We start from the raw sequence: 16,851 nt of genomic DNA, 5'->3' as shown, positions 1-16,851 counted from the left end.
TTTCCCATGGTGCTTGTGACAACCCAGGGGAGTTGCACAGTTTCCTGATTGGTGTGGGTCCCTTATCCTGTCCATCCCTCCTACCTTTCCCCGATGTCATGTTCCTGATGAACCCATGCTGGCTTGGCTCCGTGCCAACTGCCAAAGTCCAGAGAGGAACAAAGGGAGGCAAATAGAAGGAACAATGACATGGTAATTTGTTTATGTCCTGAGTGACCCCTGCGGAGGTGGAATTTAACCAATAAAGTGCTTTTTCTGTGAGATGTTCCATTTTTCTACTGGTTACTTCCTGTGTGGCTAGGTCAGAATAAAGAATAGATAAAACAGGCATATCAACAAAGGAATTATAATATTTCTACTAATGCAAAAGTTCAAGTCCTGTAAATGAACACAAATATGGGAACATCTACACCAGTAGATGGATAGGGGAACAAAAGGGCTAAAAAGTTCATTAATAGCTGCAGCAAATGAGACACTGCAAATACATTTTTAGCACACATCTCATTTCCTCACAACCAGTATGAATGATTATATTGACAGAAAGATGTCTATATCACAGCTGCTAACATCTGTAGGAGTTAAAGTAGATGACGAAAAGATTGCCATGGCAATGCTGCAAAATGTAACATTGAGTTTGACTCTCTATTGGTGGCATTGGAAGCAAACACAACCAATTTTACTACATACTTTGTTAGAGCAAAACTATGTTCCAGAAACTTGTGCCAGTTGAATTGAATGAAAGCTCAGAAAAATCAAGTAACTAGTGTTATATACAGTATGTCACAAAATAGGTCACTAAGCATATGAATGTAAGCATATGAATGTAAGCAGAGGAATGTGTATGCTATGAATAAGAAGCGCGGCAGCGCAGATGTGTCAGCCTTGAATGTCACAGAAAGCCATATAAAAGATCACTGGCATATTCAGTTAGGAGCTACCAGACATTTTAGCTGGAATGGAGAGTGGTGCACCACATTAACCACATATAATCCTATTTAAAAATATCTAAAGGAAATGGGAATTATGTGCTTACAGCTATGACCATTGGAACAGTCACTACTTGCTTGAAAATAGGGACTAAAACTGAAGTCTCAGAAATACAATATATTTTTTATGTACCAGAGATACAGTAGGAACATAGCCATCAGTGTCCTAGAGCAAAACAGGTCATAAAGTCCAGTTCACAAAAGAAATTTGAACAGACGGAGCAGAACAGGGACTGTGATAGCAACAGGTATCAGTTGACATCAATTATATGTCCTTGACATACAGAAGTGTTGTGCCATGATCAGTCTATGGAACTCTGGCACAGAAGATTTGGTAACCTTGGATATACTGTATAAAATGTCCCAAAATTAGTGAACGGGATGGTTACAGGAATATCTGTGACTGATAAGAGAAACCTGTATGTGAAAGCTGTATTATAGGGAAGCAAAGCCGTCAACCATTTCCAAAGTCAGCAAGCAGAGCTAAAACACTACTACAATTAGTGCATAAAGATATGTGTGGTCCTATGGAAGTCAATAAGTGGATACAGATACTTCCTAAAGTTCATTGATGGCTTCACAAGAATGACACACATATACTTCATTAAAATGAAGTCTGTAGTAGCCAAAAAGATTGCAGACTACAAAAGACTAATGGAGAAAGTCAGAAGCATACTCAAACTTACTGAAACATACAGAAGCATACAGAAACATACGGAAGCACACAGAAACAAACAGAAGGATACAGAAGCATACAGAAGCACACTGAAGCATACAGAAGCACACAGAAGCATACAGAAGCACACTGAAGCATACAGAAACATACTGAAGCACACAGAAGCATAGAGAAGCACTGAGCATACAGAAACAAATAGAAACACACAGAAGCATACAGAAACACACAGAAACATACTGAAGCACACAGAAGCATACAGAAGCATACAGAAACACACAGAAACAAACAGAAACACACAGAAACATACAGAAGCACACTGAAGCATACAGAAACATACTGAAGCACACAGAAGCATAGAGAAGCACACTGAGCATACAGAAACACACAGAAGCATACAGAAACATACTGAAGCACACAGAAGCATACAGAAGCATAAAGAAGCATACAGAAGCACACTGAAGCATACAGAAACATACTGAAGCACACAGAAGCATAGAGAAGCACACTGAAGCATACAGAAACATACTGAAGCACACAGAAGCATAGAGAAGCACACTGAAGCATACAGAAACATACTGAGGCACACAGAAACATACTGAAGTACACAGAAGCATACAGAAACATACTGAAGCACACAGAAGCACACAGAAGCATACAGAAGCATACTGAAGCATACAGAAACAAACAGAAACACACAGAAGCATACAGAAACATACTGAAGCACACGGAAACACACAGAAGCATACAGAAGCACACAGAAGCACACAGAAGCATACTGAAGCATACAGAAACACATAGAAACACACAGAAACATACTGAAGCACACAGAAGCATAGAAAAGCACACTGAAGCATACAGAAACATACTGAGGCACACAGAAACATACTGAAGTACACAGAAGCATACAGAAACATACTGAAGCACACAGAAGCATACAGAAACAAACAGAAACACACAGAAGCACACAGAAACATACTGAAGCACACAGAAGCATAGAGAAGCACACTGAAGCATACAGAAACATTCTGAGGCACACAGAAACATACTGAAGTACACAGAAGCATACAGAAACATACTGAAGCACACAGAAGCATACAGAAACAAACAGAAACATACTGAAGCACACAGAAGCATAGAGATGCACACTGAAGCATACAGAAACATACTGAGGCACACAGAAACATACTGAAGTACACAGAAGCACACAGAAACATACTGAAGCACACAGAAGCATACAGAAACAAACAGAAACACACAGAAGCACACAGAAACATACTGAAGCACACAGAAGCATAGAGAAGCACACTGAAGCATACAGAAACATACTGAGGCACACAGAAACATACTGAAGTACACAGAAGCATACAGAAACATACTGAAGCACACCGAAGCATACAGAAACATACTGAAGCACACAGAAGCATAGAGAAGCACACTGAAGCATACAGAAATATACTGAAGCACACAGAAACATACTGAAGCACACAGAAGCATACTGAAGCACACAGAAACATACTGAAGCACACAGAAGCATACTGAAGCATACAGAAGCATACAGAAACATACTGAAGCACACAGAAGCTTACTGAAGCATATAGAAGCACACTGAAGGCCGTCGGACTTAACAAGCAATTTTGGGCGTAAGCAGTATCCACAGCAGTATATTTGAAAATAGATACGCTTATTTTGAACATCCTGGGTGCAGTTAAACCAGGGGTGGGGAATGTTTTTTCTGCAGAGGGCCATTTTGAAATATATAACATTATCTGTGGGCCTGGTGCAGGCCACGCCCTCTCCATGTGATGTCACATCCTGAGGATGCTCCGGGGAGCTGTAAGGGCAGCAGTGTGAATGTCTGAAGTGTCCTAAGTACACTCCAGGCAGCTCTGCTGCAAAGATTCTGGCTTGTGGCTTGAAGACCACCAGGAAATCATACAGTTCTCCAAAACCTACCCCTTCCTCCTGATGAAACATTTTCCCAATCTTGCATTAAGCCCTGTTTGTGAAAAGGTAGACAGCTGCGGCCCGGATCTCCTTGGTCTTCACACCATAGATGATCGGGTTGAGAGTGGGTGGGATGAGCAGATAGAGGTTTGACAGAATCACATGGATGTATGGAGCTATATGGCCTATCCTATGAGTGAGGAATGAGAAAAGGCCCAGCGTGTAGAACATAAGGATAATGCAGATATGGGATGTACAGGTGCCAAAGGCCTTATTTTTGGTACTTTTGGAGGAGAGACCAAAAACTGCCCTCAGTATCAAGGCATAGGACACAGTGATGAAGGAAATGTCAAACACAGTGACCAGCAAGACCACGGTCAACCCGTAGGCACTGTTGATGGTGGTGTCAGTGCAAGCTAACTTTACCACTGCCATGTGGTCGCAGTATGAGTGGGAGATGTGGTGGGTCTGGCAGTATGGAAGTCTACTGGCCATCAGCGGACATGGGGTCACTATAACTGTCCCTCGTATAACCAGTGCAATGACTATCTTGGCTATCAGTGTGTTTGTTAATGTGGTGGTGTAATGTAGAGGGTTACAAATAGCCATGTATCTATCAAAGGCCATGGCGAGGAGAACGCCAGATTCTAGCGAGGTGAAGCAATGAATGAAGAACATCTGGATGAGGCAGGAGACGAAGGCGATCTCGTTGAGGTTAAACCAGAAGATGCACAGCATTTTTAGGACAGTGGAGCTAGATAGGACCATGTCAGTAAAGGACAAAATACAGAGGAAATAGTACATAGGGTTGTGTAGTCTCTGCTCGGTCACAATGAGAAGCAGCATCATACTGTTTCCAAACAGTGCCAGGACGTACATGATAAAGAGAGGGATGGCTATCCAGGTGTGGGCCGACTGAAGTCCAGGAATGCCGTCCAGCACAAACACATTCGGGTGGAGGTTGAAGGCATTTGTGGGACCCATGTATAAGCCCAGATTCTGAAATGTTTTCATGACTGCCTGTAAATGTAGAAAAATAATTTAATTCTAATGAGAAAAATGAAAGAATAAAGTGAGTTAAGTAGCAACTTTGGAATCCTGGGTGACATATGTAAATTACGTCATTCTATGTTTATGTTTTTATTACAGTAACGTTGCAATTGGAATGATGTGCCAGCTTCATCTAAGCTTTAATAGATACATTGTAATATATAACTAATCTTAATGAGGAGCACAGGAAGTTGCATTTTATGTTTTATGTCTTAGGGGCCCATTTATCATTGACCGCATTTGCAATGCAATCTGGGTGCCATATTAAACCCAGTGATAGCTTCGCAGGCTGTGAATGTGATTCCCTGCCAAGGTGAGGGCAATTAATGGCATTAGGCAGGTGTAAGCTGGAGTTACCTCTGTAGAGGAGACACCTCCTCCCTTCTAACTTCCGCGGTAATTCCTAGCTCAGGCCACATCCCTGCAGAGAGGCAAGGACCCCACCATTGCCCCAAGCTCAGTGACTGACAATTGTTATAGACAAACAGACAATTTTATTTCACTCCACTCCGGGACTGCAATGCTGGGATACCTGTTCTTTTTAAATGTCAGATTTCAGTTAAAAAAATATACAGGTACTACCCAAATATACAGGTACTACCCAAATATACAGGCATTACCCAAATATACAGGTACTACCCAAATATACAGGTATTACCCAAATATACAGGTATTACCAGTGTCGGACTGGGGCATGAAGGGCCCACAGGGGGAATGCAGTGGTAGGGCCCACTGAAGGAAGGCGGCACAAAGCTGATGAAGTATGGCCAGCTATTGGCTGGGGGTGTGGCTAGCTACCAGAGGAGCATAAGTAAAATAAGAAAACTACACAGGTCCAGAGCCATATTACATATAATAAAATCACAATAATAATGCTTAATCTGGTATTCTAGTTATAGTTTACAATCAGGTAAGTAATAATGTTTACGTCTAGTCTCCAGAAGGCATAGGGATTAGCAGCTGTAGTTCTCGTCACCCTGGGCCTGGATACAGCTGTCAGCATTGTAAAGTCTGAATTGCATTTATGGTAAAGGAAAATCCATATTTTAGTCCTGTTACATTAAGGTGCCAGCATGTAGGCTCAACTGTCTCATAACTCAGTGGCTAGGTACTGCTGCCTGTACTTCACCCATCACAGAGCATTGCAATGACCAGCATACTATTCAGAGAGCATTGCAGTGACCACCATACTATACAGTGAACATTTCAGTGGCTGCCATATAATGCAGAGAGTGTCTCAGTGCCCACCATATAATGCAGAGTGTTGCAGTGCTAACTATATAATGAAGAGAGTGTCGCAGTGCTCACTATATAATGCAGAGTGTGTCACAGTGGCCAGCATATAATGCAGAGTGTTGCAGTGCTCACTATATAATGCAGAGTGTCACAGTGGCCACCATATAATGCAGAGAGTGTCGCAGTGCTCACTATATAATGCAGAGTGTCACAGTGGCCACCATATAATGCAGAGAGTGTCGCAGTGCTCACTATATAATGCAGAGTATCACAGTGGCCACCATATAATGCAGAGAGTGTTGCAGTGCTCACTATATAATGCAGAGTGTCACAGTGACCAGCATATAATGCAGAGAGTGTCACAGTGCTCACTATATAATGCAGAGTGTCACAGTGGCCAGCATATACTGTAATGCAGAGAATGTCACATTGCTCACTATATAATGCAGAGTGTCACAGTGGCCAGCATATAATGCAGAGTGTGTCACAGTGCTCACTATATAATGCAGAGTGTCACAGTGGCCAACATATAATGCAGAGAGTGTTGCAGTGCTCACTATATAATGCAGAGTGTCACAGTGACCAGCATATAATGCAGAGTGTCACAGTGCTCACTATATAATGCAGAGTGTCACAGTGGCCAGCATATAATGCAGAGTGTTGCAGTGCTCACTATATAATGCAGAGTGTCACAGTGCTCACTATATAATGCAGAGTGTGTCACAGTGCTCACTATATAATGCAGAGTGTCACAATGGCCAGCATATAATGCAGAGAGTGTCGCAGTGCTCACTATATAATGCAGAGTGTGTCACAGTGCTCACTATATAATGCAGAGTGTCACAGTGGCCAGCATATAATGCAGAGTGTGTCGCAGTGCTCGCTATATAATGCAGAGTGTGTCGCAGCATTCACTATATAATGCAGAGTGTCACAGTGGCCAGCTTATAATGCAGAGAGTGTTGCAGTGCTCACTATATAATGCAGAGTGTGACAGTGCCCAACATATAATGCAGAGTGTCGCAGTGGCCGGCATATAATGCAGAGTGTGACAGTGCCCAACATATAATGCAGTGTGTGTCACAGTGGCCAGCATATAATGCAGTGTCGCAGTGGCCAGCATATAATGCAGTGTGTGTCCCAGTGGCCAGCATATAATGCAGTGTGTGTCACAGTGGCCAGCATATAATGCAGTGTGTCGCAGTAACCAGCATATAATGCAGTGTGTGTCACAGTGGCCAGCATATAATGCAGTGTGTGTCGCAGTAGCCAGCATATAATGCAGAGTGTTGCAGTGCTCACTATATAATGCAGTGTCACAGTGCATAGAATGCAGAGAGTGTCACTATACTGTACATGGCACAGCAAGTGTAAGCTTATAAAGCACCATTATTCAGAACTCTTTATTATGTGTGACAGGGTGGATATTTGATTAGTGACATTAATGGGCTAGAAATGACATCAATTTATGTATGCATTCAGTGTTTTGAAATTTTGCTACATCTTTTAGATTTGTTTAAAAAATGGAAAGTATGCCAATTTATTAACAACAAGTTGGGGTGTAATCGGTCCACTTGTATTTATAATTAATAAATCTATAAAATATATTTGCATAATCAATTTTGTTGGTGCCCCCCCAACCTAGTTGCCGAAGTGCCCCCCACAAGCCTTAATCTGGTTTGTCTATGCTTGCTGGCACAAGCTATTAAATTGCTGTTAATACTTTTATTATATTTTGTATGATGTATGTCAGCAAGCATAGAGTGTTATCTAATGCATCTTTATGTGACACTGCCTGTTCTTTTATAACCTGCCAAGTAAAATTCCAGAGTCCACTTTTTATTTCAATAAATACTAAACTTACTGTTTAGTAATTCAGTCCGCTCGCTTCAGATGACCAGCCTCCATGGATCCACCTCTCTGTTGTCTTCCAGGCTCCTCTGTGCCTGGGCTCCTCCCCCCGCTGACATTGCCCTGGATTCTGAGTGGTGCAGCTGCTGCTGGAAACTATATTGGTGATCAGCAGCCCGCTGCCCACCCAATCGCCCCTCTAACCCCCGCCGCTGCCACTGACAGCCGACTCTGTTACTGAAGTGGCCACCTGTGTCTAAGCTCCTTCCACGTGACGTCACCACTGATTCCCCCTGATTCCGGAAGGGAGAATCAGTGGTGCTTGAAGAAACCTGCCGTTGCCGTACACCACCCGCCGCACCTTCCGCTACACAACACCCGCCACTCACCTGTCGCTGCACACCACCCACATGTTAAATGAAAGTGCCGGCTACAGGGGCTAGACCACGCCCTCCCACAATAGAGGGCGTGGCCATAAATCACTGGGGCCCATCGGGGATTTCCCCGAATCCCCGGCAGCCCAGTCCGAGCCTGGGTATTACCCAAATATACAGGCATTACCCAAATATACAGGTATTACCCAAATATACAGGCATTACCCAAATATACAGGTATTACCCAAATATACAGGCATTACCCAAATATACAGGCATTACCCAAATATACAGGCATTACCCAAATATACAGGTATTACCCAAATATACAGGTACTACCCAAATATACAGGCATTACCCAAATATACAGGCATTACCCAAATATACAGGTACTACCCAAATATACAGGCATTACCCAAATATACAGGCATTACCCAAATATACAGGCATTACCCAAATATACAGGTATTACCCAAATATACAGGTATTACCCAAATATACAGGCATTACCCAAATATACAGGTACTACCCAAATATACAGGTATTACCCAAATATACAGGCATTACCCAAATATACAGGCATTACCCAAATATACAGGTATTACCCAAATATACAGGTATTACCCAAATATACAGGCATTACCCAAATATACAGGTACTACCCAAATATACAGGCATTACCCAAATATACAGGTACTACCCAAATATACAGGTATTACCCAAATATACAGGCATTACCCAAATATACAGGTATTACCCAAATATACAGGTACTACCCAAATATACAGGTATTACCCAAATATACAGGCATTACCCAAATATACAGGCATTACCCAAATATACAGGTATTACCCAAATATACAGGTATTACCCAAATATACAGGCATTACCCAAATATACAGGTATTACCCAAATATACAGGTATTACCCAAATATACAGGTACTACCCAAATATACAGGCATTACCCAAATATACAGGCATTACCCAAATATACAGGTATTACCCAAATATACAGGTATTACCCAAATATACAGGTACTACCCAAATATACAGGTATTACCCAAATATACAGGTATTACCCAAATATACAGGCATTACCCAAATATACAGGTATTACCCAAATATACAGGTACTACCCAAATATACAGGTATTACCCAAATATACAGGCATTACCCAAATATACAGGCATTACCCAAATATACAGGTATTACCCAAATATACAGGCATTACCCAAATATACAAACTACCTCCACAGTTCTGCAGTACAATCTATAAAATAATGAACTGTCGTCAATCGCTGCTGCCTCGGTCAGGGCTCCGGGCCCCAAGTTCTGGACAATAAAAATATATATATATATAATAACAAGTGTATTTTTTTTTCTGTGTGTGCATTAGCCGCACTTATTATCATCAGACAACAGCAACCTAGTGCTGCCTGTGTCGTCAATCACTGCAGCTTCGGTCAGGGCTCCGGGCCCCAAGTTCTGGACAATAAAGATATATATATAACAAAAAGTGTCTTTTGTCTGTGTGTGTGTATTATGTGCTGTTTGGGGCATTGCTGCCTGACATATTGAATTTGTCGTTTATGTCCAGAAATTGTAATGGCCACACTCAGCATCTCCTGTATGCCCCTTTCATTTTTAAAAAATGGCCACATGTTAGTGCCGCCCACTGCTGTCGCTTAGTTTAGTCTGCCAGCTAGCTGGATGCAACATTTTGTCCCTAGGCCAAACCTACAGTAGATGAAAAAAATCAATATTGTGAGCTGTGAGGTGGTGAAGAGTGACTGGAAATGACTGGGAATAAGTGTTATTAAGGTTAATAATACTGTAGGAACAAAAACAGGCCCAAATTATGTGGTTTTTACTGTTTTTATAATTTTTTGAAAAAAGATCCAGATCCAAAACCAAAACACGCAAGGGCGGTTTTGCAAAACCAGACCCAGATCCAAAACACGAAGGAGATACAGATCCAAAACTGAAAACTAGAGATGAGTGGGTCCGGTTCCCTGGGTACCGGACCCACCTGAATTTCAGCGATCCGGGGCGATCCGAGCGTCCCTGCCTGCCCCGGATCCCTGACCCATGGCAAAACCTCGTGACCCCTCTGTAGAGTCGCGAGGTTTTGTTTTTAGTGGGCTTAGTGCTGATTGGCTATGAGAGCCGTCTGTCACGGTTCTCAGCAAATCAGCATTAAGCCCATTGAAAACACTACAAAGGAGGAAAAAAAGATGGCGCCCGCCACCTGACACCGCCAAGAGCCCCCCTGCCGACACCGCCGGCACCCCCACTGACAGCGTCCACCACCATTGCCGACACTCCTGCACTGCTGCCCAACATACTGAGGACACCGTCAGCGACCCCCACACTGCCGACACTCCCACAATGAGGACACCACCAGCACCCCTGCACTGCCGACACAGTCAGTAAACCGGCACTGAGGACACCGCTGGCACCCCCGCTCTGCCGACACCGCCGGCACCCTGCATTGAGAACACCCCTGCACTGCCGACACATTTAGCAAACCTGCAATGAGTACACCAATTTCACCCCCACTCTGCCTACACCGCCGCTACCGTTCACTGAGAACACTGCCAGCACTGCCATTCCATGTACCGAGGACACCGCCAGCAACCCCCGCACTGCCGATACAGGGCCTGATTCAGAGCCGGACGTTCTGAACGAGCACCCGCTCTGAATCAGGGCGTTTTTTTTTTTTATTAGTGCGGCCTTTTGGCCGCTCGCATAGCTGTGGGTTACCACCCACAGCTTATGCGAGCGTCCATGATGATGGTCGCAATGGTCAAGACCATCGCAACCATCGGGCTTGCGACGAGACCCTTGTGGTAGGGTCTCATTGCCGCAACCCCAAGAGTGCTTTTGGCTCTATCAGAGCCAAAAGCACTCCCACTGACATCACTAGTGATGGGAACGCCTCCGCCTGGGCAGCCACGCCCCCGGCACACCCACCAAAGGGGGCGTGCTCTCACTCACCATCGACAGCATGCCCCCTTTGGTGCGAGACCCATAGCGACGGCTTGACCTTCGTTATTCGGGTCTCGCGCATGCGCACAACGGAGCCGCCTCCATCGTGCGCATGCGCACCAGGCCAACATTGACCAGCTTGCGAGCGCTCAGCGCTCGCGAGCGGGTCTGAATTAGGCCCACAGTCAGCAAACCTGCAATGAGGACACTGCTGGCACCCCGCACTGTCGACACAGCCAGATAACCTGCAATGAGGACACTGCTGGCACCCCGCACTGTCGACACAGCCAGCAAACCTGCAATGAGGACACTGCTGGCACCCCGCACTGCAGACATCAGCATTACCCTTCACTGATAACACTGCCAGCACAGCCAGCACTGCCATTCCATATACTGAGGACACCGTCATCCAACCCACACTGTATAACACACTGTGGCCCTGATTCAGAGCCGGATGCTCTGACATAGCGCTCACTCTGAATCAGGGCCGGCCCTCTGGTTTTTTAGAGTGGCCTCCTGGCTGCTCACATAGCTGTGGGTGACCACCCACAGCTATAGCGAGCGGCCAAGAAGATGGTCGCGATGGTCAAGACCATCGCAACCATCGTGTTTGCGACGAGACCCTTGTGGTAGGGTCTCGTGGCCGCAAGCCTCAGAGTGCTTTCGGCTCTAAAGGAGCTGAAAGCACTCCCACTGACATCACTTGTGATGTCAGTGGGGCCGGCCCCAGACGGTAGGCGTTCCCATGGGAACGCCTCCATCTGGGCAGCCACGCCCCCTGCCCGCCCACCAAAGGGGGCGTGCTGTCACTCAACATCGACAGCACGCCCCCTTTGGTACGAGACCCGGAGTGACGGATTGCCCGTCGCTATCCGGGTCTCGCGCATGCGCACGATGGAGCCAGCTCCATCGTGTGCATGTACACTGGGCCACCATCGACCCGGATTGCGAGCGCACAGCGCTCGCGAGCGGGTCTGAATCAGGCCCTGTATCCATGTTGGAAATTAGAAACTGAACTGCCACATGTTAGTGCTGCCCACTGTGTCACTTAGCTTAGTCAGCCAGCAAGCTGGATGCGACCTATTGGCCTTAACTAGATGTAGCAAATAATATTGTGAGGTGGTCAAAATTGACTGGAAATTACTGGAAATAAATGTTATAGAGGTTACTAATACTGTAGGAACAAAAACAGGCCCATTTCATGTGATTTTAGCTGTTTTTATGATTTTATAAGAAAAAATCCAGATCCAAAACCAAAACACGAAACCAAAACACGGAGGTGAGGTTTTGGCAAAACCAATCCAGATCAAAAACCAGGGGAGATCCCGATCCAAAACCAAAACACGGGGGTCGGCGCACATCTCTACCGAAAACAAAAACAAAACATGGGTGTCGGCGCACATCCCTAATTCTATGTAATGATCCTATGTACTTATGGCATAACGCAGAATATTTCACAGAAATCTCCAGTAAAGTGCTGATTGCAGCCTCCATTATTAACAATGGGGACTACAATCTGTCCCCTTTATACTAAACTCCAAAAAGTGAATATTTTCGGAGTTTGGACCCAGTAGTTTATACCATCCTCAGATGGCGTATACTGCTGTAAGCCTATGGAGGCTCCAGGTGCCAGAGAAAAATCTTTTAATCTCTCCCCCGCAGCCCCTGGCCGGCTCCGGAAGCTGATGCTGAAGTCCCCTAATTAAATAAATAGTAAAACCGCACGGCTGCGGGAAAAAGACTGCAGGGGTTTTTTTAAATCTCCCGCCCGCAATTGGAGTCCCCCCTTTGTCTATTGATGAATTGTGACAGATTAATAAAAGTAGGGAGCTATAATTCTTTTTAAGTGACCTCACATTTGAGTCTGTTGGTGGCATAAGTGCAGACAATGCATCTAAATCTAATTTCTCACTCATAATCCATAAAGCATCTGGCGGCCCCCAGACCCCCGGCAGCCCCCAGACCCCCGGCCATCTACTTTACATTTACATACCAGCACCTCTACTTACTAACGTCAGTCACTGAGCTGCTCAATATATAAGTGGGATGTTCATTTGCTATAACATTTGGCACAACGAGGTGGACACTATGTACTCACTGGATATGTGGGGCCACATCCCCTCTCCCATAAATGGCCACACCCCTGCAACCTCGCTCCCCCCGATCATGGTGCCCCCCTGTCATTATTTTCTGGATCCGCCCCTGGATTTGAAATTCTACGGTGTATGTACTGTCTTTATCGTAACTATTTTTTTTACAGTGAGGGTACGGGTGCTGGCCACCTGCTGGCACTTGTAGTTCCACAAGTGCCAAAGGGCAGACACGCTGGCACCTGTAGTTCCACTGTAAAAAACAATAGTCTAATTCTATTTTTCACACTATTACCCCTGCACCCACCTACCAGGGGTGCAGGGAGGAGCCCCGGGCTGCAGCATAATCCTGGGGTGCTCGGGATCTGTGTATGTTTCTGCCACACTCGCAGCTCAGGGGGTAGTCTATGTAAAACTTCTATTTAGGACCGAGTTTGCTAAAATTACACCTGTGATTATAATCACGATTCCTGGTAAATTCACACAGCAACCCCCGCACTGCCGACACAGGGCCTGATTCAGAGCCGGACGCTCTGAACAAGCACCCGCTCTGAATAAGGGTATTTTTATTTTTTTATTAGTGCGGCCTTTTGGCCGCTCGCATAGCTGTGGGTTACCACCCACAGCTTATGCGAGCGTCCATGATGATGGTCGCAATGGTCAAGACCATCGCAACCATCAGGCTTGCAACGAGACCCTTGCGGTAGGGTCTCGTTGCCGCAAGCCCAAGAGTGCTTTTGGCTCTATCAGAGCCAAAAACACTCCCACTGACATCACTTGTAATGTCAGTGGGGCCGGCCTCAGACGGTAGGCGTTCCCATGGGAACGCCTCCGTCTGGGCAGCCACGCCCCTGGCACGCCTACCAAAGGGGGCGTGCTGTCACTCACCATCGACAGCATGCCCCCTTTGGTGCGAGACCCATAGCGTTATTCGGGTCTTGCGCATGCACACAACAGAGCCGCCTCCATCGTGCGCATGCGCACTTGGCCAACATCGACCCACTTGCGAGCGCTCAGCGCTCGTGAGCGTGTCTGAATTAGGCCCACAGTCAGCAAACCTGCAATGAGGACACTGCTGGCACCCTGCACTGCCGACACAGCCAGCAAACCTACACTAAAGACACCGCTGGCACCCCCGCATTGCTGACATCACCATTACCCTTCACTGAGAACACTGCCAGCATCACGATTCCTGGTAAATTCACGCGTTGTATATTTTCCACAGAAAGTACTTGCGAGTTTGACCGGTAATGTATTGAATCGAGATTGCATTCTCACCTGAGATTTTCTGTCTAAAAAGAGAAATCTCTCCTGAGTTTGCCTTTAGAAAATTTCCGAGTTGGTGACAATGGTTAAACTCACCCAAGATTGCAATCTCGTCCAGACACGATTCTTAGTCATTTTACCCCAATGTCTGTGCAGGTGCTGATACTGCAGAGTTATACAGTATACTGTAGGCACACACCAGCGGATGACTCAAACTATAAACAACCCAGTTACTTAACCAGTGGTGCTGGTTTATTGTTAGATAGCAGGTACAGTTGTACTCACTGTTAGATGCACACTGGTGACTTAGTGAAGCGAGGTTCCATTCAGTTCACCAGCTGGTGAGTGTATGTTACTTGCAGGTAGTGGTGCAGGATGCTGGCAGTGGTAATAGAAGGTTATTAAACAGGTCTCTCATAGGAGCTAAGCAGGAGACTACTGTCTCCCAACATGTCACTCTACACAGTACAGTAAAGACAAGATGGTCCCTACAAATGCTCAATAATGACCTTTTCGGCCATCTTGAAACAGGTATGAAGCCTCCCTGGGCAGGAAGTAGCACACAGTAGAGCACTCATCGTCAAGGGACCCCAAATCTCTGTGTGTATACTTAACACACCATTAAATTGCATATAAACGCACTCACCTCTTAGGACAGGTACAGAGGTTAATATCTAGACAAGGGCTGTGAGACACACTCAATTTGGCCTTGTATATACTGAAAGCAGCCATGATAGCACTAGGCAACATTTTGTTATCTGTTTCAAATAGGGATACCACCTTTTCATTTTAAATTCTCGACCAGGTGGTGTGACCAGGGGCATGGCCAGGAGTGTGTAACAAGGAGGTGTGGCCAAAATGTCTCCAGGCCACCTGTGTCTCCCTGGCTCTACTCCCCTGCATCTCTTTGGCTCCAATACCTCTGTGTCTATCTGACTACAGTCTCCTTGTATCTCTTTGGCTCCAGTCCCCCTGTATCTCTCTGGCTCCAGCCCCCCTGCATCTCTCTGGCTCCAGTCCCCCTGCATCTCTCTGGCTCCAGTCCCCCTGCATCTCTCTGGCTCCAGTCCCCTGCATCTCTCTGGCTCCAGCCCCCCTGCATCTCTCTGGCTCCAGGCCCCCTGCATCTCTCTGGCTCCAGTCCCCCTGCTTCTCTCTGCCTTTATTTCCCCTGCATCCGTCCAGCGCCAGTACCCCTCTATCTCTCTGGCTCCAGTAACCCTGCATCTCTCTGGCTCCAGTAACTCTGCATCTCTCTGGCTCCAATCCCCCTGCATCTCTCTGGCTCCAGTCCCCCTGCATCTCTCTGGCTCCAGTACCCCTGCATCTCTCTGGCTCCAGTAACCCTGCATCTCTCTGGCTCCAGTAACTCTGCATCTCTCTGGCTCCAGTACCCCTCTATCTCTCTGGCTCCAGTAACCCTGCATCTCTCTGGCTCCAGTAACTCTGCATCTCTCTGGCTCCAGTCCCCCTGCATCTCTCTGGCTCTAGTCCCCCTGCATCTCTCTGGCTCCAGTCCCCCTGCATCTCTCTGGCTCCAGACCCCCTGCATCTCTCTGTCTCCAGTACCCCTGCATCTCTCTGGCTCTAGTCCCCCTGCATCTCTCTGGCTCCAGTCCCCCTGCATCTCTCTGCCTTTATTTCCCCTGCATCTGTCCAGCGCCAGTACCCCTCTATCTCTCTGGCTCCAGTAACCCTGCATCTCTCTGGCTCCAGTGCCCCTGCATCTCTCTGGCTCCAGTCCCCCTGCATCTCTCTCCCACTCCAGTCCCCCTGCATCTCTCTGGCTCCTGTCCCCCTGCATCTGTTTGGTTGCATTTGCAATCCAAGCACTGAGGACCTCATTCAGAGTCGGTCGTTGCGGCCGCACGGTCGTACGCCACAGATGTTCGCTAAACTGCGCATGCGTAAAGTTCGCAATGCGCGTGCGCAAACTAGCGGCTAAGATCAGAAATTTCTCTCTCCTTGAACACAGCCAGGTCGGTAGTTTGAGTGACAGATTGAGGCGTTTGTGGGTGGTAACAGGGGAAGGTGCATGAAAACGGGGGAGTGGAGATCCGAATGCAGGCGTGCCTCATTATGCGAACTGCGTTTTATGGGAGTGCATAATTAACAAAGTAGCGTCATGGCACATGTGACAGGGGAGGTTTTACACTGACATGATCGTAGAGCTTAAGAGAGGGTATGGTCAACCTTTAGCTCTACGACCAGTTCTGATGGTTTCCGATGCTCGCGATTAATCCTTATATGGCCGGAGATGACGTGTAATGCGTACGAGATGGGGGCGTTTTTTTAGCGATCCGACCACATCCCGCCCCTGGTTGGCCAGCTAACGATCCGACCTTAGGGACACAACATGCGAGTGCATCATTTGCATATCCGGCCCCTT

General features: G+C 46.3%; 1 protein-coding gene across 1 annotated transcript; it reads right to left on the bottom strand.

Moving 5' to 3' along the window:
- Positions 1 to 3,651: 3,651 nt before the first annotated feature.
- On the bottom strand, positions 3,652 to 4,590 carry LOC148454478 (olfactory receptor 52N2-like). The gene has a single exon (XM_088460924.1). It carries the CDS (start codon positions 4,588 to 4,590, stop codon positions 3,652 to 3,654), a length of 939 nt encoding a protein of 312 aa, XP_088317050.1.
- Between the last annotated feature and the right edge of the window lie 12,261 nt (positions 4,591 to 16,851).

The sequence above is a fragment of the Taudactylus pleione genome, unplaced genomic scaffold (genome assembly GCF_031769625.1).
Source record: "Taudactylus pleione unplaced genomic scaffold, aTauple2 ptg000990l, whole genome shotgun sequence".
In the NCBI taxonomy this organism is placed as follows: domain Eukaryota; kingdom Metazoa; phylum Chordata; class Amphibia; order Anura; family Myobatrachidae; genus Taudactylus; species Taudactylus pleione.
Note: the sequence above shows the minus strand (reverse complement) of the source record. Positions and strands in the feature narration are given on the sequence as shown.

Coding starts and splice junctions, on each gene's coding strand:
- LOC148454478 (XM_088460924.1), bottom strand. CDS start 4,590: ATGGGTCCCACAAATGCCTTCAACCTCCACCCGAATGTGTTTGTGCTG.